Source organism: Artibeus jamaicensis, unplaced genomic scaffold (genome assembly GCF_021234435.1).
Source record: "Artibeus jamaicensis isolate MK-2021 breed Jamaican fruit bat unplaced genomic scaffold, CSHL_Jam_final scaffold_916, whole genome shotgun sequence".
Taxonomy (NCBI): Eukaryota; Metazoa; Chordata; class Mammalia; order Chiroptera; family Phyllostomidae; genus Artibeus; species Artibeus jamaicensis.
This window is the reverse complement of record NW_026522059.1, coordinates 45,240,796-45,266,819: the sequence shown is the minus strand read 5'-3', so window position 1 is coordinate 45,266,819 and position 26,024 is coordinate 45,240,796. Positions and strand designations below refer to the sequence as shown.

Here is a 26,024-nt window from a genome sequence, read left to right as displayed (position 1 = left end):
CCCCTGCCAACTCCTGCCCCGACCCCGCCACAGCTGCTGCCCTCCCCTCCTGCACCATCACCCTGTGGTCATTCAACACAGCAAGATATACGAAGAACAGCACCCGCCCCACCCATCACCGTGCCTTGCTGTCACTCACAGCCCGCTCCTCCCCCTACCTCCACCGCCTCAGCCTCACCATCTGCCTGGGCCTTCTTCCCATTATTACTATCTTAAAAAAAATTGTGTTATGTACTGGCTTCCTGTTTCATCCAGATTTTTACTGTTGTCAATTTGTATAAAATGTTTCATATAATCTCTTAATGTGTATTTACGTTTCATCTATGCATAACATAAACAGCATTTTTATGTTTACTATATTTAATCTCTGTAATTGTGTCTTCCTTAATATTTCCTACTGAGGTTTTTATTATATTTTGTTAATATATATTTTATGCTCCAAGATAAATTACTACTTATTTATGCAAGACTTGTATTACTAAATTATTACTATAAATGTTTATTACTGAACATTTATTTCTCCATTTTCTAGTTGCATGGCATTAATGTTAGCATGCAATTGATTTTTGAAAGATTACACTAAAATCTTACAACTCTGTGAACTTCCAATTTTTTGGTTGGTGTCTTGAATTTTCTGTATAATTATACAAGTAATAAAAGTTGACTTTCTAACAAGATATCCAGAGACCTTATCTGAGGCTCCCCTTTAACTATCTTATTGCACAGTGTTTTTAATGTTTTAATTAAACAAAGTTTAATTTATATCCAGCCTTATTCTTCTAATTAAATAAATTAATTAAAAACAAAACTGTTTATGAAATTAACTGAATTACAGAAACTATGAGAGATTGAAAATCATGTCATCTGAAGTAATTGGATTTGAAATTTGATTTTTATTCATGAAACAAATTAACAGTCGATATCCTAAATGAATATATTGAATGTGACATAATAAATTTTATAAATACACTCTTGTATAACATTAAATTTTACTATAATGGCAACGACTATTTCTAAAACAAATTCTGAAGGGAGAGTTGCTGTCAGTTACTGAGGTCAGCAACTGTTTTGAATGTTTTAATATCGCCACCTACTGGAGAATTAAAATCAGAAGGGTTTACTTTAGAAATCGTCACCAACGGCATGACTGCATTTGGACATTTCTAGGTTTATAATATTTTTTAAGTGTTGCGGTCCTGACCTTTTTCTTTATAAACATGAGAACATATATACAGAAAGACTAGATGGTTCAATGATTTGCCCCGAATCGCCATGAAGGGCGTCGGAACTTTTGGCCTCTCCGGACCGCACTGGAAGGAGAGTTGTCATGGGCCGCACATTAAATGCATTGTGACACGTCATCACAAAAACATCTCATAATGTTTTAAGTGAATTTACGATTTTGTGCGGGTCGCATTCACAGCCACCCTGAGTTGCATGTGGCCCGCGGGCTGCAGATTGGACACCCCTGTTCTTAAAGACCCATGATATAGAAGCCTATACGGCAGGCCTGCTAGTTCTCACTCCCAGAATCCGTGGACTGCAACTTGCCCTTTGAGAGTGACAGACACCATGTTCACGGTCAGCGTTCATTATGGTAATGGAAGGCAAAGTGAAGGCAAAGATGGTTTTTCTACCAACATTGTTGATCATAATTTCTCATTTTTTACTGCCTCATGGAATAGTTAAGAGCTAAATTTCTATTAAGTTTTTATGTTTTATCTTACAGATGACTATGATAAAATTATTTAGTGTGAGCAGTCTAGTTTCTCGTATCTCCCATTTATTTTCTCACCCATAAGAAGATAGCACTTTCCAACTCTCTGACTGACAATTTAAAAGGCCATTGGAAACTGAGTAGGAAAACAGGCTACCTCTTAAACTGCAAGTTAGAGAATAAACTGGTGCTAAAGTATGCTAATAATTTCAGAGTATGCATCAAAAATTTAAATCGCATGGCCTTTGACACCACAATTCCACTTTTAGAAATTTATTCTGCTAATATTAATTGTAGCATTATTGGTGACAGGAAAAAATAAAATAAATCTGACCATCTAACTCTTATTAATAGAAAACTGATAAAATAAATTACAGGTTATCAATATAGCCATACTATATGGAATACTCTGCAGCAATTTTTCAAAATGACATAGTACTATGAGTACCTGTAAGAAGAGTAAACTGTGTCTTTAAAGAAAAAAGCCAGTTTTTGCATTATACATGTACTATTACTCCACTTATGTAAAACTATATAATTTTATAAGTTTCACAGTAAATATATATTAAAATGTGGTTTTACATACTTATCACACATTTATGCAGTTACATAGTTACATACAATATAAATGTGTGGTTGCATACATGTATACACATAAACAAAAGTACATGTGTTTGTGCACAGAAAGCTCTTTCAGGCATGTCACAGCTTCTCAAGTTATGGCTCACAGCAAAATCATGCCCTGCACTCTGTGGTGAACTGGAAGGGATTCAGGAGCATCGGTGTGCAAACTGGTACCAAAAACCATGATTTTTTCTATGTTTCAAAATTAATTAAAATGTAGACAGTATTTGGAAAGATATTAAATATTGAACTTAAGCTTCAAAATTTGTTTTCAAATATTTAATGTATTTGTTAGTTTGCTGCAACCAATATAATTTTAATACATATGTGATTTTACACTTGAAATGGCTGTATGTAATTCCCAATCAAGACATTTAAAAAATTATTTAATCTAATTCTTGATGGCCACCATTGATGAAAAACTTTATTGCACTAACATACAATAAAACATTTTACAATCATGTAAAGATTGACACATAGTTGACAGCCTATTTTTTAATGGAATAGCTTTTCCTTTCTTTTCATTGATAACTGTAATGTTAAAATTGTTTTGACAATATGAATGGATTACCAACTTAATTTAACATTTCCATACCATTTATTTCACAGCCCAAATAACATCTAATTTGTAAAAGTACATGTGCCTTGTTAAAGCAGTCACCCTCAAAGTGTTCTGGGTGCCCCAAAAAGGGTCCATCAGCCCCAAGTAGACAGAATTATGTATTTGGTGTATTAGGTTGAAGAGTGTCCTCTTAAAATTCATGTCCATCTAGAACATAAGATGGTGACTTTACTTGAAGCAACCTTCTATGGAGATACAAAGTTCAAGATCAGATCATCCTGGATTAGGATGGGACCAAAATCCAATTGAGTTTCCTTCAAAGAGACAGAAAAGGAGAAGACACAGGGACACAGAGAAGAATGTGATGTGAATACAGAGGCCGTGGTTGAAGTGAGGCATCTATAAGCCAAGAGATGCCAAGAATTGAGGGCCACCAACCTGTAGCTCAGAGGAGGGCAGGGAATGAACTCTCCCTCGGAGCCACCAGAAAGAACCACCCTGGCAATTCACGGATTTCAGACTTCTGGCCTCCAGAAATGTGAGAGAAGAAAATACTATTTTGAGCCACCTAGTGTGCAATGCTCTGTCATGGCAGCCCCGGAACACGAGGGTACCTGGATGCCATGCATGGACGGAGTTGCATCCGGGATAGGACCCCTCAGGACCTGGCCACTGCCCACACTTTCTGCAGTTGGGGGATGATGGAGGGAAATGGACGTGTGAGAGCTGGACTTCCCCAGGGTCAGCTGCAGCTCTGGAGGACAGAGTTCCCTTTCCGTGAGGTAAACCAAGATTTTATTTTCAAGATGGAGAGTCCATTAGACTGATCTGTGATTCTACCCAGCGCTCCACTGGTCTATTCCAGTCCACCATCTTCTGATACAAATAATTAAGAAAACAACTTACGAATGTAACACTTAGAGGACAATTAAGGAAAACAAGACTTTTATTCAATCCCGTTACAGTGTGATAAAATGTGTTAAAATGGAAAATGAAGGAAACAATCAGAACCTTTCAGAGAAACCAGCATTATCAACAAAAGGAAACTGGAATTTCACAAAAGTTTAAACACATAGTGAACTTGACAAAGGACCTATTCGGAAAATTACCTTCAAGATTGCAGCGTGGATGGAACTGGAGAAAATTATGCTAAGTGAAATAGGCCAGCTGGTGAAAAACAAATACCATATGATCTCACCTGTAATAGGAATCTAGTGAACAAAATTAAGCTAACAAGCAAAATAGAACCGGAGGCATGGAAACACGGAACAGACTGATGGTGACAAGAGGGAGCAGGAGGGGGGATAATGATCGAAAGGAGAAGGGACTAAACAAAGAACATGTATGAATGGCCCATGGACATGGACTACAGTGTGGGGATTGACTATGGGAGTGGAGGGTGAGCCAGGGTAAGGAGGACATAGGGGAAACACTGGGACAACCATAATATAATAACAATAAATTTTTAAAAAACTATCAATGCATGCGAATCTCCATCAGTCGATACTGGGTCCTGGAGGTGGTCTCCAAAATGATTTTGTGAATGAGAATCTTCCCAAATGAAGATTAAAAGAAAAAGCAAAATGGTGAAGTAGCTGTAGGAGAAAGAAGGCCTTCAGAGACCAGTCAGAAGGTGGAGCTGGAAGAACAGCCTGCTTCAGCCACACTCGGTGTAAAGGTTATAAAGCCGTGAAGCGACTGCAGCAGCTGTCACTTTGAAAGGTGCGGCCGGTCACGTCTGAAGAGAACAAGAAATCCTTACTCAGTAGATGTGCCGCTGCTGGTTACAAGATAGATTTGCCCCGCGACACAGAAATGAGGAAGAATTTATAAGTGCTCCATCAATAATTTTTTTCTCCAGAATATATGACAAGTAAGTTTAAAGGAAGCTATGAACCATTGGGGCTTAGAGGAAGGTATCCTTGTGAGCATCAAATTTAGAGCACTCTGTTATATAAATACAAACTAAATTCTAAAGTGAAAATTTGGTATTTTGGGTAAATTTGTCAAAGAAAATTTGACGGTGAAAGAAATGTGACAAAAATAACTCATGTTAAAAATATTTTGGATAATTCTGGGAGTTTTAATATGTTGTTTTGTTCATTGTGGTAAAAAGTTATGTCAAATCTTATAAAATATTCCAGTCTAGTGAATGTTAAAACCTAAACTGGTCTGAAAATGCCAGCCTCTCTCTTAAGTTTATGACCCTTGTTTCCATGTATTTAGTACATGCCCCATGTGGGTGATCTAACAGGTAATTAAACTCATATGTCTAAAATTTTTAAACAATAAAATATCTCCATATACATGGAGATATAAATGGGGGGCCACTGCAGAAGCCACAAGCCTTTGCTCACTTCCGGCCTCCAAGCTGCTCCTGTGTCCTGCTTCGGACCTCACGCCAGTCAGGCGTCCTGAACCAAGTGACAGTTTGGGGGTCCTGGCTGCCCCTCGAACTGAGGAGCAGTAGCCTGAGGCTCCCCCGCGGGCTCTCCCAGGAAGCTCAGCTCAGGAGTGTGCACGTGGTGTGCCCCGCAGGGGAAACGAGAGTTTCGTGTTTGCTTTATACCCTGGCTGAATGATTTTTGTCCATCTCTATGTATTTCATAGTTGTTTTTTAAACTTGTTTACACAGAATATTAAAAAATAGATACACCAAATAGGAGAACGTTTTCACAGGGGAAAACACTCTCCCCTTCCTCTGTGTTCTCACTTCCCCTGGATTTCCCGGACGTCCTAAAGCCTGCACGGCCCCCTCGGAGTTTCCTGCCCTCTGCCCCCTCTGAGATCTGCTCAGGACCCAGCTGTGCTGCAGGAGATTGGAAGGACCGGACGGCTGTGTTGACCCAGTATCTGAAAACTAGCACCAGCATCTGTAGCCAGTGACTTCTTGTCAAACTTGCCTCTTCCACGGAACCAGCAGGGTAACGTGGCCACATCTTCACCTGCTCTGAGTATGTGTGTCAGTGCGTGTGTGTGTTTGTGGGGACGACAATGCCCACCTCTCTAGGCTGGAAGAATCCCATGCGGAGAGGCCTGACACAAACTTACTGGAGGCAGGCGGCGACAGATGCCAGAACCCCGGAAGGTGCTCACGCATCACCTCTGCTTTTATCTGGAGGTCTGCTTCCTGCCCTTACTTCTCTCTTCCTAAGAGTTCTTTGTCACTCTTGCCTCTGTGGCCGCCCACGGTTTGCATGTTTCCATTCCAGCTCCTCAAGCAGCCTAACCAAGTCTGAATCTCACCTCCGTGTTCCAGGAGGAAACAAGATTGGCCAAGCGAGAGTGACTAATGTGAACCCCTTTATCCATGTTCAGGGGTCGGGGTCACACAAGTGGCTGCCAGGCCTCACCTCTGTGGATGAGGTGCAGTCGTAACTAGGGGACACCCAAAACCTTAGCTCTGTCACTCACTGTCTGTGCTGCTTGAGTCTTCTCACATCTTCTTTTCCCTCAATTATTAAATGAAAGAAAGGAGCTATGACTGCTGAAGTTCCTCTGAGTTCTAAAACTCGATGGCCCAGTGATTCAAATGGAAGGAATTTTAGGAAGCGTGACTGATTAGTAGAGGCTGGGAGTGGGGAGGACAGAGACTGTCAATCCCCAGCCCTCCTTGGATGATAATCTAGCCACTCCGTTCCATCTGTGTGTAAAGTCAGTCTCCCTTTAAGATACACTGAAGCGCATTCGTTAAGGGTCCAACCTGTCTTATGATGTAGACAGATACACATAGCAGGTCCTCAAATAACATCGTGTCATTGAATGCTGTGTTATAATGTGGATGAGATGTAATAGGAACTTAACTTGTGTTTATTTCCAATGGTTTATGATACAATCGATTTTGCTATACATCATTTCACTTAAAGTCACAGAACCTAGCCACGATGTGAAGTGAGGACTCATTGTATTTTTAAGGCCTTTGATGCTTTAATGGCTGGGGTCCAGTGTCAATCAACCTAATATCTATGATGCACTTAGAACTGGGCTTGACATAGAGATTCAAAAGGAACATAATGTTTAGAATATAAAAATATTACACAGTATCACTTCTTTAATAATACTTATATCCCTAAAATGTACACAAAGTTTTATAATTATAATATAAATAAACATTCAATAGAATTGTTTTATTTATAAGACCTACCAAAAAAACTACAACCTTTTGAAAAGTAAACAAAAACTCCTGAAATAAAAATAATTATTCCTTATTCATTTCTCCTGTTTATATGGACTTTGGTACTTAAACATCCTTAAAGTGAAAGGAACTCTTAGAATTTGTTTTCTGGCATAAATTTTTGTCTGTTTTCAGCGCTTTATTGAGGGGTAATTGACAAACAGAATTATAAGATATTTAAAGTGTATCTGATGCTTGGATATATATATATTTATATAGTCTGCTTGCAAAAAAGTCCAGCCATTGTTAATATAGCAAGAATGGCTTGTTCAACATGGATGTAACCTGCAGGCCAAGGCGAGTGGACTGCAATGCACGTGCATGGACAACGATGACTTCACTATACTCGTCAGTGGGGGTGGTAGTCACTGCTGAGTGAGCACGTGCACTGTGTGGCCATCACATTCAAAATGACTGAGCAAGTAGAGCAATGAATCTGCATCAAATTTTGCATCAAGCTTGAACATTCCTCCGTGAAAATTATTTGGATGATTCAGAAGGACATAGCTATGGGCAACTGGTGACTGGCAGCTTCATTGCAACAATGTACCCACTCATGTATCATGTCTTGCGCAGAGTTTTTTTAGCAAAACATCAAATCACCCAGGTGACTCAGCTCCTCCTGCTACAGCCCAGATTTGGTGCCCTGCGACTCTTGGCCTTTCCCAAAATCACCATTGAAAAGGAAGAGATTTCAGACTGTCAGTGAGATTCAGGAAAATATGGGGCAGCTGATGGCAATTGAGAGAACCGTGTGAGGTCCCAAGGTGCCTACTTTGAAAGAGACTGAGCAGTCGTTGTCATATGTACAATGTTTCTTGTATCTTGTAGCTTCTTCAATAGATGTCTCTATTTTTTAAAAAGATTTTATTTATTTTTAGAGAGGGGAAGGGAGGGAGAAAGAGAGACGGAAATATTAATGTGTGGTTGCCTCTTGTACACCCCCCACTGGGTACCTGGCCTGCAACCCAGGCATGTGCCCTGACTGGGAATCAAGCCAGTGACTCTTTTTTTCACAGGCCCACACTCAGTCCACTGAGCCGCACCAGCCAGGGCTCTCTTATTTATATTACATAGCTGGATACCTTCTGGACAGACCATATGTGTGTGTGCATATATATATACACACATATATATAGTAAAATATATATTTATATATAGTAAAATATATATTTATATATAGTAAATATATATACTAAGTGTGTGTGTGTATGTGTATGTATATGTGTATATATATATATATATATATATATATATATATAGTAAAAAAAATCCCACAGTGAAGTTAACACATCCATGATCTCAAATATTTACTTTTTTCTTGGAGAGAAGACTTAAGATCTACTCTCCTAGAAAATTTCAATTATACTATATAGTGTTACCAACTATGTTCACCATGTGGTTCACTAGACACTCAGTCCTCATTTGTCTTACAATGGAAAGTTGGCACCCCTTTGTCAGGCTCCCATTTCCCTTGCCCCCAGCATCTGGCCACTGCCATCAACTCTTTTTCTATGAATTCCACTTCTTCTTTTTAAAAAATTTCTACATGTAAATGATACCAGGCAGTATTTGTCTTTTAAATTTCTCTGGCATATTTCATTTAGTTGAATGGCCTTAATGAATTATTAAGTGTTGGGCTCCCTAGGTGATACCTCATTGCAGTCGCTGATGCTCTTGAACATCTCTGACTTGTGCCTAGGGAAACAGCCATGGAAATACCCATTACCGCTGCTTTGCGCAGCCCTAAATGCATCCACTCACTTTTGCTGTATTTACTTATTTAACAGACGTGTTCCTTTAATCCCTCTGTCTCAGCCGTTACTCCCAGGAGCAGACGCTGTTTATATAGCTGTGCTTAGTCTGAAGAAGCCCGCTGATGCTTTTGTTGGTGGCTGGAGAACAATGGGAGCCTGCAACCAAGTCTTTTGATCAGATTTATTCATGTTACTTGGCAAGAAGTAGAAGACAAATGAAAAGTTAAAAGAGGGAACCAGCAAGAGAGTCCCCCTATCTTTTCTACTGTAAAAAGCAAAGAAACATAAACAGGAATAACATCGAAGCTGTTTAACTTTGACCTTGTCCGTTCTTGGCTACAGTCAGAGCCAAACAGCAGCAGACCCAAACAAGTCTCACCCAGTTTCAAAAGCCAGACGGTTCTTTTTATTCCAAAGGCAATTTTTGTTTTAGTCTTGTAGCTCATAAATCTCAAAGGTTTTTCTTTTCAGACTTATGCTGCATTATGACAATGAGGAATAACCTATTCATTCTGCAAAATGTAAACTCAACTGCCAGGCTCACGTTCTGGACACGGAGGATCCTGGTGTCAGAGGAGGAATGTAGGGTGAAATGTCATATATTGTGTTACTGTTGTTCACGTGTCCTGCCCTCACTCTGGTCCTTGCTCTGAGAGTCAGGAGTGGGAGTGTCTGTCTATCTTGAGGTTAAGAGACAGGGTGGGGTTGGGGAGGCCCTGGGACAATAGAGAAACAAAATTTGGATTGTTGGTTAAACCTCCAGAGAAAGAGTGCTTTTCCCAAAAAGATGAAGGCTTAAGGAATAGCTTACCTAAAATTTGCAATCACATCAATTAATAAAATTTAGTTACACTAGATGCTTTAAATAATTTTTTCAACTTTCAGCTTTCAAGAATGAGCTATTATAAAATGAATGAAAACAACAACTAAGAATTTTACATCAGTAATTCATTCTTTATCTCATTTTCTCTTTTATACCAAATTTGATTTTAAATTTTTGTATAAAAACAATCACAATAATATATTTATCCTGTTTTGGAAAGAATGTGAAGCTGGAGGGGATCCTCAAATTACACCTGAAATCTGTGAGCTGGTACTCCCTCTGGTGAACTTTTTTTGCATTGCACATGCTTTTTCTTTTTCCTTTTTTTTTTTTTTTTTTAATTACAGGAACACCTCATTCATAGGCCAAGAAAAATTTCATAAAGCCAACAACAACCAGGAAGTACACTCAAAGGCCACTACATGATCAAGAAAGTACGGATCTGATAAGACTGAACTGATGGGATTCACCAGAATTCTTCTAAGGGAACTTGTTAAAAAGTAATGGCTTGATCATAGCCTTGAAAACCACTTCTCAGTAGTAATCACTTTGAAACAATTGTTCTGGTTCATAAAGGAGGGAAGGTTTGGATTTGGGGATGGGAGGGGGAGAAATCCCACCTTCACCCTGGGGGCAGTGCTGGGAAGCAGAGGGGGGCCACAGACAACACAGGCTAACTGGTGTCCTCTCGAACCCCCGCTCCCCGCTCTGAGTAACCTGAGATGCCAAAATCTCCCTGGATCCTAAAAGCCCTCAGCAGAGAATAGAGAAAAGTAGAGGCCTTTGTAATAAACCTAACAATATATGGCAAGGCTTGGACATCAATCTCTGACATTTTTGAGGAGCGAGGAAGGTAAGGTGTAAGTCAGAGAGGACAACATCTCTTTTGGCATAGTCAGTCATTACCTGCAGAGCTTAGAGAAGATATTTTGTATTATACAGAGTTGGGTCTTTCTGAATACATTCTGCTAAAAAAAAAAAAAAAAAGGTTGAATCCTGACTTAAGAGGAAGTCTTGGGAAGTTAATTTACAACTTTAGAAATAGGAAGAGACCCAGAGAGAGAAATCCAGAAATTCTCATGGTATGTGTTCACATGGTGAGGGAAAATGAGGCTCAGGACTGTGGAGGCCTCTCCAGGTTAGAAAAGAGACACATGAGAACCTGAGGCCTTGAAGATACATGTACATTCCAAAGGATTTGAGTGAGAACCCAGCGCCCTCTCATCCCATCTCCAGGAACAAAGCTTGTCTCCCTCCTCTCAGGCAGTTGCCTCTTGGTCCTATGTATAAGCAGAGAAAATCCACTTTTCTCTATCCCTCGCCTTTGGAGCATTCAGAGAAATGCACTGGAGGGAGAAAAAGCTTGGTTTAAGGTATCAAAATAAAAATAGGTTAAAAGAACAATATGAAAGGTAACAGTAAAAAGTAGGTATTGGGAAATAGATTTGGAAGTCCTAAAAGCAGTCGATCCTCTATTCATGAAACTAAGGGAATGGGCATGCCCACGTGGTACCTCAGTGAACGACCCAGCCATAGGTATTGGAAGGAACAAGTTTTTATTTATAATATTCCAACCCTGGGGGCACTCAGAGCACTGATGCTCTGAGCCCTCCTTTCCCAGCACTTCCCTTGGTCCCTAAAAGGCTATAAGCCAGAAGCCCCCAAAGTTTCCCATCGCCTTATCTTAAGGCAGCTGCATCAAATCTCACAGCAGCTCTCTCCTCCAGTATCTGGGGTACGGTGTCATCAGCCTCCACATTACAGTCCAGGAAGGCATATGCCATGGTGTACTGGATCATGGTGAAGTTCAGGAAAGACGTAAGTACCAAGTGTCCAGAGAGAGTCCCGGTTTGCAAGGTCAATGTCTTGCAAGGGAGAGCCTTCAGAGTCAGCTAGGGCAGGCACAATCAGAGCAGCAGTATGTCTCATTTGTTACCACACCAAGCTACATGGCCCGATCCTGACTACAACCTACGTGCTTGCTTACTTCTCCCTTCACATGGCTGCTACATCATTCCTCCCTCATGGCTTTTCCACTCCCTTCCAAGTCACATGGCTGAATCCCCCCATGGTTGCCTGCCTTTAGTCTAAATCCTGATCTGGATCCTCCTGTGTGACCTCATCTCTGAATCCTCCCACAGTGAGCTGCATTTGCCAGTTCTTCTGTGTTGCTTACATTTATTCAACTGCCATCCCCAGTCAAGAGTGACTCAATGATCCAGGGAGATCCACCTCCTTTGCTACTTCACGGGTCAGGATATATTCTGAAACTCAAGCCCATCTTGAGGCAGTAGCTCAGCTGTTACACCAGCCTTTGTTATGAAAAGTATCTTATGTCATATCGTCCACTTCCCCTATCCCCCAAACCATGGGCTGTGGAAGTTTTCTCCTATTTTCTCCAGGCACCCCTTGCCCTGTACTCCATTTCATTCACAGATTCCATATTTGCAAGTTCACCTACTCAATAAAATGTATTTGAAACCCCAAGTCAATACTCATGGGTTTGCGTGGTCATTCACAGACCTATGCACAAAAGCAAAAAACCCGAGCTGCCCAATGAGCATGTTCCCAGCTGAGGGCAAACAAGAAAATGTTCTAGCTTCTTGTTTTACCTTTCATCCTATAAACAAATGCATGGTCATATGTCATAGTCTTTGCATTTTTGTACATGTTGTTGATGATTTTGCTGTTGAAAATGACCCCAAGTGTAATGCAGAACTACTGTTTGTGAGTCCAAGATCCTAAGCACTAGAAGGCTGCAATGTGCCTTGCAGAGAAAATACATACGTTAGATAAGCTCCCTTCAGGCACGTTTCACACAGTACTGGCTGTGAGTTCAGTGTTAATGAACCAATGGTAAATATTAAATTAACTGTCTTTCAACAGAAGCAGTCACAAAACAAGGTCATGAGTCACTCAAAATGTGACCAGAATCTTGCAGGAACCTAACTCTGTCTTTCCTTTAGGAACAATGGTTCAGTATGAACTAATTCAGTTTTCTGAGCAACTTTATAAAACATAACTAGTGCAAATAATAAGAATTTACTGTGTATAAATGGTAGGTATGAGAGTGGATGATACTGTGTAGTGAAAGCATATACAGGGAGAACATAGGGGGCTGGAGGCAGAACTCGAGGGAACATAATTAGAAGGTGGACAGGAGATGAAGGGTTAGGGAAAGTTCAGAAGGGATGGTCAGGTAGGTGAGGAATGATGAGGATTTAATCCCTGAGGAAATTTCAGGATGGGAACAGTCACCAATGTAAGGAGATTCAAAAAAGCTCCCAGATGACACGTAGAAGGTACAAAGAATAAGCATATACTTTAAGTGTAACTGGGCCTGAATTTAAAGCTTATTTCTGCCATTTCAGAGCTGGATGATATGAGGAAATTCATTTTATTTCTCAGTAACTTTTGTAGAATGAAGACATATGTTGTAGATTCCATAAAATAACATACTATGAAAATAAGCAACTATAAATATTCTATATTCTATAAACATTAAAAAACCAGGCTTTCCCCAGCCACTGTGGCTCCAATTGTTTGGGCATTGCCCTGCAAAACAAAAGGTAACCAGTTCGATTCCCAGTCAGGGCACATGTCTGGGTTGCAGGTTTGGTTCTCAGTTGAGGTGAGCATGAAAGGCAACCAATCAATGTTCCTCTCTCACATTGATATTTCTCTCTCTCTCCCCCTGCCCCTCTGTCTAAAATCTAAAATAGAAATAAAAAAATCAAGATTAAAATATTTTAAAGGATGAAATAAGGCCATTGTGACCACAGTGACCTCTGATCATGCCTTCCATTAAGTAAAATTATGTATGAGTTTCATTTGTATTGGGAAGTTGAAGCTGGATACAGTTTATTAGTCCAAGATGAATAGGCCTGCTTTTTATTATCTCTCCTACCCATATATGGTGAAGATCTCTGTTGATATATCTTGTTAGAGCTTGACTTTCTATGAATGGAGAATGGACTTGGAGAAAGTCAAACCTGAGTTTGAGTTATGGACCCTACCTCCCTCATTCATTCATTATTAAAAGTACGTATTATGTTCCAGGATATATATTAAAGCCCTTGAGATAAAGACATGGCCCAGGGCCTCTACGATCTTACAGTCTAATGAAGGGGAAAAAGGAAGTATAGCAAGGCATTAAAATTAAGTGTCTAGTTTAAGCATCCCAGAGAACAATACACATTATACGTCAAAGCAACTATGAGACAGAAGCTCCCGGAAGATAATCCATGCAGAATAAATTCCATGGTTCTTGAACCCCTCAACAACTTTGAGAATATAAAATAGAGAGAATGAGGTACTTGTGACCAGACTTCTTTGGAGAAGAAAGGGGAAAGATACCACAACTTTCATCACAAGCTAAGAGAAAGGGGAGTTTAAAGGGACCATGTGAATGCTGGCTGATATTTTTATTCACATTAACAAGAAGTAAGTGAAATAATACCAACATATGCAGTAACTCAATGATGTGACATGAGCAGCTTCTCTCTTCAATTGGCTAATAATTTTCAATACTGGAAGAAAATGTCTCCCCCCATCCCCCCCTTTTTTTTTTTTTTTGCTATTCACTTTATAATAGCTATAGACACAGCACACTCTTAAGTTTTAACTGCATTATAAACATTTTCCCCACCACATTCTTAGATCTAAAGTACACAATCAACAAAACTATAGACCAATTGTTACCTGTGGTTTTTACCAATTGTGGAGGCGTACGTATTTCCACCACAGTGAGTTTCACACTGCCAACACTGTCGCTGAATGTGGAGTAACAAACAGGTGTGCAGTAGCATGCCGTCATATGGCACCTGGAGTAACAAACAGGTAGATGCAATAGACACAAATAGCCTCAAGAGCATAGACAATCATAAAAAGCATTTAAATGATCAGGAAATGATTTTTGAGTATTTGTTACATTTGTTTTTAGTGTGATTTTATTGTAAGTTTATATCATTTAATGTTTAATAATCGCTGTGTTTAACAACTGCCTATAAAATTCCTGAAAATTTAACAATAGGCTCTCATGAGCCGGCAAAAGCCACTTCCTGTACACCGTTGACTTTAGCAGATTAAGAACATAGTCTTTACAGTCCTGTCACTCTGAAGCACTAAAATATAGATTTTCCTCTGTGTGAAATGAGGAGTGACCTTTGCAACAGCAACCTCCTCTTTCCTTAACCCAGTGGATACTTTTCAGTCCTGATCTTACTTGATTATCTGTAAGAAATGATACTACTGGTCTCTTCAGTGAAGAATGCTTCCCGTCACGAATGCTTTTCAGTTTCTTCCCTTCATCTTACCTCTGAGTATCCCTTAAGTCTATTTCACACGTCCTTTCTCCCCTGAGCCCTTCACTGTCGACATGTCTGAGCATTCTCAGTCCTCACGTCCTCTCCCCCACCTCACCGCCCCTGGAAGCCTCACCTACTCTGCTATCGGTTCTACACAGGCAGCACCAAATCTCTATCCCCAATCCAAAATTTTCTCCTAGCCTTCTCATATCTACACCCCAATTTACAATTGCACCATGGTGTATTTTTACCCTAGATCTCACATAAATTTCAAATTCAAACTGGTCATAACATAGTTTGTCCTTTTGAAGTTTATTTTTCTCTTTCAACTCAGTAATTTGCAGGTTGTACCATTAATGAACTTATCTAACCAAAACCCCCGATGTCATTCTTTATTCTTCCTTCTTTCATACATTTCCCACACGTCAGACACTAGCACCTTTAAGTCTGACCTTAATAGTTCTACTAAATATTGCTTCTCTCTATAGTCACTGCCACTGATAAAACTTAGGTCCTAATCATGCCTCACTGTTGTAATAACCTTTGAATTTTCTAAATCTGACTGAATCAACAGTGATGCATCTATGATCTTTCTAAATTAAAAATCCATTAACAGCTCTCAATTGCGTTAGATGGGTGTTTCTCAACCATGGCAGAATTGCCTAGGTTTTTTCAATCAACTTTATAAATGTATAGTTTACACATAATAAAGTGCATTCATTTTAAGTAAATAGCTCCCTGTGGTTTTAACTAATGTATATACCTGTGTGATTGTCACCACAATCAAGATATCAAAGATTTCCATCATCTCAAGAGGCTCCCTATGTCCCTTTTTAGATCAAACTTCCCAAGCTTATTCTTCTCCAAAGAAACAATGTCAAGCAACTGATAAGAGAAAAATTCTGTCGCGTTCTTAATTTAATGACAGCAGGCCTGAGAATGGGGAAGAGAGACAGGGAGGTTAACCAGTTAACCTTTGTGGGCAGAAACAAAAGACTGTTTACATTCCTAGTGTAAGCTGAAACTCTGAGGCAACTTTCAGCTGGCTATTTTAGCTATTATCTAGAGGGAATAGTTAAACATTAGAGGCTACCACCTCTTGCTTGTGCGTGAACTTTCCAGACTGTTGCCCACAGGCAATCCAAAAGTAGCAAATAGTTCTTCCTTAAGGCCTACGCACCTATCCCAGAACTGTCTCCACTTCTCCTTTTCCCAACTGCATTATCTACAACCAATGTGAATTCTTTCAAAAGGACTTACATCTTTCTTCCGCAAACTCACTCTACAAGAAAACCCTGACGGGCACAGGACTGCGGACATGCTTGGCTTTCCCAGCTGGCCTTTGGTGGGGGTTCAGACCTCATGCCCCAGTACCTGGTCCTTTTCCTGGCTAGCATGGGGCACAATAAAACTTTATTATTATTATTATTATTTTTTTAGAAAAGCTCTTGGCCAGGAAGTTTTTTTGTTTCACACAACTACCAGCTTTCTGGCAGTAAAGTTTAGTCTCACCTATACTAGAATTTCATATAAATTGAATCAGAAAATATTTACCCTTTTGCATGTGGCTTCTTTTACTCAAAATAATGTCTTTGAGATTCATCCATGGTGTATGATTTCTTCCTTTTTCTGTTGAGTAGTATTCCATTGTGTGAATTTATCAAAACGTTACCTATTGTTTAGTGATTGGTTATTTCTAGTTTGGGGCTATTATGAGTAAAGCTTCTATGAACATTTGGGCACAAATATTTTTGTAAATATATATTTTCATTTTTCTTGGGTTTGTACTCAAGAGTGGAAATACTGGATCTTATGACACCTGAATATTTAACTTTAGAAGACACTGTCTAACTATTTTCCAATGTAGCAATGCCATTCTTCATTCCCACTGCATTGTGGGAGAGTTCCAGGCAGAAAGCCACAGCAAATATGGCCCATCCTGCTTGTTTCCCTTCCCTGGAAAATCACAGACCTGTACTGCCTATTACTCAAATGTCCCAAAACAGATGTTTCCTATTTTATTATTTCGGGAGAGTGGGATGGCAAGTTCAGTTTCAGGTACACTACCTTTGCCAGAACCAAAGTCTACTTGGAGAGCATTTTTTTTATTTATTTTATTTTATTTAGTTACTTTTCAAGTACATTTTTTTTTATCTATTTCTCCCATCCCACCCCACCCCCCCACCCGGTCTCCCCCCTCCCTCCCATCCCCCCCCCAGTCCTCATCTCTGTGTCTTTCATACTTGTTCCTCAAAATCCCTCCCCCTTTTTCCCCTTAAGTTCCCTTCCCTCTGGAGAGCATTTTAAATAATATAATGCTTGAATTCCACCACATACTAATTAAATCTGAGTACATCGGGTAAGGGGGGAGGGATGTATGTTCTAATGTCCAGCAACATTTGAGAATCACTGGCCCAGAGGTAACGCTTAATTTCTTCACTAAGGCAACATCCCTCAATCTGTCTAGCCTACTCTGCAACCTGGATCCACACACCCCATCCACGAACCATCTTTTATCATTTCTCCTAAGCTTCAACCACGTAGTTGTTTATTACCACACATTATATTTCAAACCTATGCTTTTTCCTGTGGTGCATTTTGGTCCACAGCCTACTAGAAGTATTTATCCTTTAAGTTTCAGCCAAAATATCATTAGCTCTATGGGACATAAAAAAGATCCAGATAGGGCAGAATGTTGTATTATGTGTATTAAAAAGAATACTGGGACAAGAAATGCAAGTTTTACTATCTGGTACCACCATTTACAGCGGGTTGAAATTTAGTCATCATCTGGTTTCCTCAAGTATAACATGGTAATAACAATACTAATACTTATCCGGGCCGATGAATGAGATTACACACAGAATGCACCTAGCCAGCCTGGTGCACATAGTAAGCACCAAAAGAATACTTCCCTTTAAACCCCACATTTCCTGCAAAGCTCTATGGCAAATTGCATTTTATTATCTGTTCACGTCCCTCCCCACGAGATGGTGAGTTTGATGATATGGTGAGTTTCTATATTTATATTGAGTGGGGCTACTTATCCTAGAGAGGGGAAGAGGGGAAGGGAGGGAGAAAGAGAGGGAGAGAAACATCAACGTGCGGTTGCCTTTTATGTGCCCCTTGTTGGGGACCTGGCCTGCAATCCGGGCATGTGCCCTGCTGATGGGGATTCGAACCGTCAATCCCCTGGCCCACAGGCTGGCACTCAATTCCCCGAGCCACACAAACCAGGGCTAGCAGGACAGCTTTTTAACCTTTGCATCTAGGGGGCATAAAGTGCCTTGGATAAGACACGAGTTTAAATAAACCTCAGATCAGTGAAGATTTTAGTAGTCTTTAGTTCTGATTGTATCAACCTCAGATCAATGCGGAGGATTTAGCAATCTCTAGTTCTGATCGCAAAGAGCTTTTTACGATGTTCTTTATTCTCAACACCAATCGCGCTTTGGGGCCACCCAATCCTTGGTAGGAAACACCAGAGAACTGAACTAGAAAAGTAAGGCAGCAATACTGCTCAGATAGACATGCAAAGGACGTTCCCATTGTTAAAAGAACCTGCAAGTCTACGTTGCCCCCTAGGCCGGACTACAGCACTTTCATACGTGCCACAGTGGAATCAAGAGACGCACGTAGAGACTTCTGTGTGGAGAGATTCTCTGAGCCAATTAATTCCCCTTAAGAAAGGAAAAAAGGGTTTAGCCCCGGTGGGCTGGCGCCGGAAAAAAGGGGCGGACACAAGCAGGAGGAAGCGGGGGCGCGCGGGGGACCGCCTCCCGCAGTTGCCTAGCAACCGGTCCCGGAAGTTGCGGCTGCGGACACCGTCGAGCGGGTCAAAGATGGCGGAAGGCGGGGAGGCAGGGCCGGGCGAGCGCGACAGGTCCTCGGGGCCCCGGCCCCCGAGCGCGCGGGACTTGCAGGTGCGGTGAGCTCCGGAGGACGTGGGCTTGGCGGCAGATGCGGGCGGGGGCCTGTGCGAGGCTGTCTCTGGCCTCGGCCGAGCCTTCCTCAGATCCGATCTGGGGACAGAATTGGCGGAGCGTATTGTAGTGTTGTTTCTGGAAACAAGTGTCCGTTGGCAATTTAAGAACCGGTTGTTCGTTTTGAGTGCCGTTTTGTGGCATCGTTTCAGTGGCTCACAGGTCGATGCTTCAGGAGACCAGCTGAGGAGGAAAGCTTTACGGTGGCCGTGGGGAAATGAGCGATCACTTTAAAAAGTAGTAACAGGTGTGCCGGTTTGATCTTTGTCTTGGATGGTGTTTCTGTCTCGATTTCTTGTATATAAAAATGTGGGTTTTTTTTAAGTCAGGTAGCTTTTCCCTTTGAAAGGAGTGAACTTGAGTATTTCATCCTACAGCTGCACAGCCTAGTTGTAAAAGCTACAGTCTATGAAACATTGCAGCTAAAACTCAAGGAAATAAAACTTTGTGATGTTATAGGACACTGACATTACTAAATATGAATGCACCGACTTTGGCCTTAGCAGATGCTTAACACTACTTGGCTCATTTTAGGCTTGCTTTCTGTCTCCTTCTAAGGTCATTAATAAAATTCAACAAGTGACTATGTATAGGAGCTATATATTTAAACATAAGTGACACTGATTCCACAGTCTTGGTAGAGAAAATTCTGTTAACGTTATGGCCACACCTTCTTTCTCTACGTCTCGGAACCAACAGTCCGAGCACCCGCCCTGCGGCACACTGCTGAGCTCTGGGGGTGCTGAGATACATAGGGCGTCAAACCCACAGTTGGGTCTGGACACTGCTGGAAAGGATAGAATGTGAAAAAGACATTTCCGCCTATTTTTTGTTATTGCAGATATAGGATATGGATATATTTAACATAGCATTTAAGATGGCATATGATTGAGTGCCCAAAATAAACAGAGCATAAAATGAGGGATTTGGAGAATGGGAAGATCAGTGTAGAACAGGTCCAGTGCCCATAAGTCAATCCAGGAGTAGTAAAGAAAATCAAGCACCAGGAAGCCATCATCCACCTTCACTTTTGTATTGTAGACCACCATCGCCGAGAGGCAACGTGGGATGCTGGGCGGGAATGGAGTTTCCTGGGTCCTCCCACTTCCTAGTTGTGTGAACATAGGAGAAATGTCTTAACCTCTGTCATCCTCAGTGTTTTCTTTATAAACTAGTGGTGATGACGTTGGTGTCATGGGTGAAATGACATCTGTAAAATGCCTGTGCAGAACTCCCATATTATCCTGGCCCAGTACTTGCTTGATAAATATTTGATTCCTTTTCCCTTAAAGAAGAAAAATTACAACTTTTCACTGGTTAGTCCATTCTAATGTCATTAAAGTTAAAACTATGTAACTTAATATCCCTTCTCTAATTTAAGTCCATTTCTTTTTATGTGATCATTGAGAACAGCTTGATTGTTGATCACCTGATTCTTGGCAAATTTACCAACAATCCAGTGGATTAATATGTGATTAATGATCAGAGGTATACTGGTGATGCCACTAATTGTGAGAATGCCTTTGTTTCCACCATCAATTAGAAGATGAGGTTTGGGGAGTGCCGCGGTCCAGCCGCAGCAGGGTCCAGGGATTCCTGAAAGGTGGGTAAGGCGTTGGCAGTGGGTAACAGACGACAACACGCCTCAAAGGACAGTGAAGCTCTGTTCCGTTTATTGCAAGTACAAGCAGGTTTTTATATTTTCATTTTAGGTAGCGATTAATATTTGCAGTATAGCATGATCAATTAAGCAGAAAAAATCAATACAAAGGTAACCAGGGAGAGTAAGAAAGTTCCCATAGATTCAGTTGTATTAAACAAAGATTGTTTTGACCAGGAGAGCCAGAAATCAGACAATTAGAAGTAGCTGTATATACAGAGTTTGAATGTCTTAATGTTTATTAAAGTTTCTCAGAATTTGTCATGGGGCAAAAGGATAATAGGAAATTCATTATAAGGCGTTTATGATGTCTAACTTAGCTATCTATTTTTTCTGTCTAAAATGTTTCTCTATGTACTATGGACTCTGACTCCCTGGTAATTGTTTCTATTTGTTTAGTTTGTAATTGCTAACCAGCGTTTCTTATTTCTTTGCCTGTCTAATTGATATATATTCCTATTCAAGGTAAAGAAGGGGCTGTTACTCCAATAACTTTTAGACATACAGGGACTTTGTTCTCTGGTCAAGAAATTATTTTGTACAACTTCATTGGAATTATGCTAATCAATGAACCTGACATACAAGTGTCTAACAATCCCACCACCTTTTGATCACCCAAACAAACATGTAAGGAGAGATAGACAGGAAATCCAGCCACAGTTGCCTCTGCCTTGCAGATGCATCTCAACCGTCCCGACCGTATCCCTGGGCTGTGGGTAGGGGTCTATATAGTTTTTACTTGTCTTTTTGGAAGACCCTTTGTATCTGTGGGTAAGGAACAGGCGTGGGAAAGTCTTTCTAATCTGTTCTTTCATTCCCTCAACTGTTGGCAGCACAACCTGTGTTTGAAACAATAACCTGGTTCTTTATTAACTGGCCTTAACTATTTATTTAAGAGATCTAACTTGTTTTTCTTATTTCTGGTGTACCATGGCGGTCCTGATCGCTTTAAGTTCTCAAACCAGGGTAATTTATACAACTTGACATGTTTTCTCTTATGGTTAACAATTATATTACCCTGGCTGTTGTACCCCCCTGTATAAGGGAGAGGGGAATCTCTGGGGATTTTTCCATCCTTTCAGGCAGTTCCGTGGGGAATACTAATGTGTTCCCCTGAACTGCCCCTTCCTCTTGGGTGATTTTCACAGGAATAAGTAAGTACAGTACAATGTCTATATTTAGTAGCAAGAGTAAAATAATTAAAATAAAACAGCCATTGTTAACCCATTTTGGATGCCATGTTCTCCTCTGGGGAGATGAATTCCTTGAACTCGAGTCCTCCATGCCCGGACCTTGTTAGACAACATGGTTGGAAGAGGACGTGGCAGGGGAGTTTTTTTTCTCTTTAATGAATGCGAGTTGGTATATTAAATACACTATGTATTGATAATGTTTCCTTTTACAATTTAGTAAGAATGTGAAGAAATTGCAAAGAAACCTGAAAACAACAAGTGATGACATGTGAAGAAATAGAGTATGTATCAGAGGTTTAAAAGAATTGGATAATGTTCTTTTCCCTGACTGGTTTCTTGGTTATTAATTATGTTTGGATTATCTTATATTTTAATCTAACCATGCTTATCTTAAGAGCTACCTCATTCGCCAGTTTTCTGAAGATACTTTTTTGATTTCCTGACAGCTTGCTTTAAGAGTCTGTCACAGTATTATAGAGGAAAAGGGTGATGTTTTACTAATAGAAGAAGCAAATGTACCCCTCAGTACATATCTCTTGGCTGCCACATGGTGCAGGGTTTCTCGACCCAAATTTGGGAGAGGTTTCCCACAAGGAGAAGGATGAATACTTGTTTCCCAGAAAACCTCCCAGCACTGTGGCCTCCCACTTAAAAACCACAGCAATCTCCTATGGGTATCAAACTGAGAGTAGTTATCTGCTCCTTTCATCTTCCCAAATTTGGAAACATTCTGGGGGAAAGTTTGGGGCAGGTTCGTTAGTAACTACTAACCGTAAAAACCTCAGCATTCTTTATTTTTGAACATTTTCAGAGACCTTTGTAACTTCTGGTGCCCCTCAGTCAAGCCACACATGTGGATTTAACTGTAGCTTAAAATACCAGATTACACATGCTTCTGTCCCAGTTTTTGCAGAATAATATAAAAAAAAAAGGCTTTCTGTTCTTAATTCTGCATTTCCATATACATTGGAGTTGAAGGGAATTTGGGATAACTTTAGGGTTAGGATTCTACTTTGGGTGGGACAAAGGGGAAGTTCTGTAAATAAGAAAAGAATAAGATTGTCTGATACATTGTTACAGCTGCCACAAGTATCCTAATCCTATTTGATCTCAGTATTCTGTATCATTGAATCTTAATTTTAGTGGGCACCAGAATCACCTGGAAGGAAGGCTTGTTAAAACTCAATTGCTGGGCCCCACCCCGGAGTTTATTTAGATCTAGGGTGGGCTTGGGCATCTGCATTTTCAAGGTTGCTAGGTGATGCCAATGTTACTCTACATAAAAAATATCTATATTATACCTTCTGGTCTTTGTTACTCTAAGACCGACAATTCCGGTACTTTTAATCTTTTGTTATATACTTTTCTCATTTTCAGTAACCTTGCTTTCCGGTTTCTTTTTATGATCTTCACATTGCAAATTCCAAAAAGAAGATTATCAATGCTTACATACTTTATTCTCTCTGCATATTTGAAATACCTTCGTAATCAAATTGTTTCACTTGTGGAGCAGTCCACCCTGATAATTCACAATACATCATTATGTCACAATACATATGTTGTATCTCCTTATTTGACTGAGATTTTGTTGTTGTTCTCTTGGTTTTGACTAGAACTTCACTTTATTTTGATCATTTTAAATAATTATTCCTCTGATAATTATCACAAATGATGCGATATCATTTGTTATATCAAATAATATAAATTAAGTTTCTTCAAATATTTGCTAATGAATTTATGCCATATTACGTGACAGGGACATCATGAGGCGTGGCATTGATTCCCTCTGAATATCATTCATTTTCTTCTAAGTTAATGAGGTACCATTACTAACTAGGACCTTTCAGCAAGGTGGACTCCCTGCTCTTATATAATTTTCTTCATGTTCCTATTTTGTTAATATATATTCCACATTCCATGGTGTCAAAAGGCAATGGTTATTTTATTTACCTCATAGAAGAAATTATTTGATTGACAGGATTTATTCAGATCCTTTTAAAGCAAAAACCTAACAAGATACAAGACTAGTAAATACTTAATTTAAAAATCTGTAACTTTATTTCTATCTCTTATGATTTATGTTGTGTTCATAGTCTACATAATTCAACATGAATTTGTTGGATGCCAATTAAATACTAAATTAGCTACAATTTAGAAAGCCTAAAATATAGCTGGGGAAATAAAATAGTAAGAAAATTATACAAGTGATAGCAATATAACATTTAATATAAATATCAGTAATAAGCTGGCATATGCCATGAGCATTTAGAAAAGAAATATCTTTAGTTGAGAAAAATTAGGAAAGGCTCTGTGAAGGGTGGGTGAAATGAGCCTGTGAAACACGGATAACCTTTCCATTGATGGGAGAAGGGGTGCTATAAAAGTAGTTCATAGGGCCAGAATAATATAATCAGCTCAGGAGGAAATTCATAAAGAAATACTGTTTTTGAAGAGATTTCAGGGAGGTAAAGTTTCCAGAAAGTTTGGGCCCAAGTTGTCGGAGTGTCTGCCCCTGGTTCTGTCCCTGTCTCCCGCACTCTCCCGTTCTTGTTGCTGTTTTTAAGGGTGAAGGTAGAAAAAGCCACAGCAGGTATATAGACAACACTGCAGAAAGAAAAGAGATCTTGGGGAGCACAAAACATTTTTATATAATGAAAATAATGATGTAATCATTATTAAACATATTTAAATAATATCTTCTGGTAAAGGAAGACTTGTGTTTCGCATCCACCATGTACTTCATAAAACAATCCTCTAAGGCAATTTTTTAATAGATATTTAAAAGTGAGGGAAGCAGTACTCAGAGAGAAGTTAAGAAAATTACCCAAAGTCACAGTAAGAGCCTAGGTTAGAACCTAATTAGTTCATCTAGATTGCAAAGCATTTCTGTGAGTAGGATGTGTTGCAAATTGCTATGTTAAAAATATGAAAGTTGAAGTGTATGTGGGCAGGTGAGGGTAAAATTTTAGGGAGGAAAAATAAAGCCTTTTATTTTGGTTTTGTTGCGTGTGTATTTTAAAAGTTGATTAGTAGAATTTTCTTCACAAGAGTTAACTTTGACCCAATTCCCTATTTCTCTTTTCCTTGTGAGCAAAGAAACTCTTGAGGTAGTTTTCTTATCTCTTACGTTTCTAGAAGGATCACTTTATCTTGGTTTTTGGTTTTTTTGTTTTTGTTTTCCCAAGGCCATGCCAGTTACAGTTGAATAGCCAGGGGCATTAAGGAAAGTTTTTGAGCTGTTGTCCAAAGATATCAAAAGTGGGAACAAAGTAACTTAATATTGAAATATTTGGATAACTTTTTAGATTCCAATTTCAAGAATTTGTTTATTTAGTTTTGAAGATAGCCACTCGCATATCTATAATGCATAATTTGGTAGTATTTCTAAAAGTTATACAAACTGTATATGTAATTCATTGTCTTTCATTTTTCAGTAGCTCATTTTCCTAAACTTTTTGAAACTTACGAGGGAGGAGCCCCCCAAAATGGACTTTATTTATAAAAATTGTGTATATATTCTTACATGTTTAAACGTTAATCACCTTCAAAAATGCACATCATTTGATGTAATATACCTGTGGAGAAAATGCCTTTTAGTGCTTCTGCCATTTGTTGTTTCACCCCCACCACGTCAGCAAAACTCATTCCCTTTTAGGACTTTTTTCATCTGGGGAAACAAAAAAAGAATCCCTGGGGCAAGGTCAGGTGAATAGAGAGGGTGGGGCATGGGGGTTATGTCATTTTTTTGGTCAAAACTACTGAACACTCAGTGAGGTGTGGGCAGGTGCAGTGGTAAATCACCCACTGTGAAATTGGCAGACACATTGAGAATTCAAAAAAAAATTCACCGAAGCTGAAATCAGCCTCCCAGAATTGCCAGCTGGTACACTGATACACATGGGTTTCTAGAACACTCTGCTAGTGGGAGAAGCTTGTACTACAACGGACCCTCCCTCTAGAAGATAATTCCAGTTATTTTTGGGTCCCCTTCATGTGTCTGGTAGACTTTCAAATACAATAATTTTAAAATTGTTTTATGTGTTTGGGTTTTGAAAACTTGAACAGCTAAATGAAATAATTGTTGAGATCTAATGAGAGCAAGTTTTGAAACATCTTCAAGCAGTTTTGAAAGAATTGCAGAATTGTAGGTTCAACTTTAAAAATGATCTGTTACTAAACATGGTTTTTGAAACTGTCGAAATAATTATTTGAAAACAATTAAATA

At 39.6% G+C, this 26,024-nt stretch overlaps 1 protein-coding gene across 2 annotated transcripts in view; it reads left to right on the top strand.

Moving 5' to 3' along the window:
- The first annotated feature begins 18,793 nt into the window (after positions 1-18,793).
- The window catches only part of UBXN2B (UBX domain protein 2B), a 33,215-nt gene continuing 25,984 nt past the window's right edge, over positions 18,794-26,024 (top strand). For both annotated transcript variants that reach the window (XM_053661061.1, XM_053661062.1), the window contains exon 1: positions 18,794-18,886. In XM_053661061.1, the coding sequence (XP_053517036.1) occupies positions 18,806-18,886 (81 nt within the window). In that variant the 5' untranslated portion in view covers positions 18,794-18,805. The remainder of the gene's footprint in view (positions 18,887-26,024) is intronic.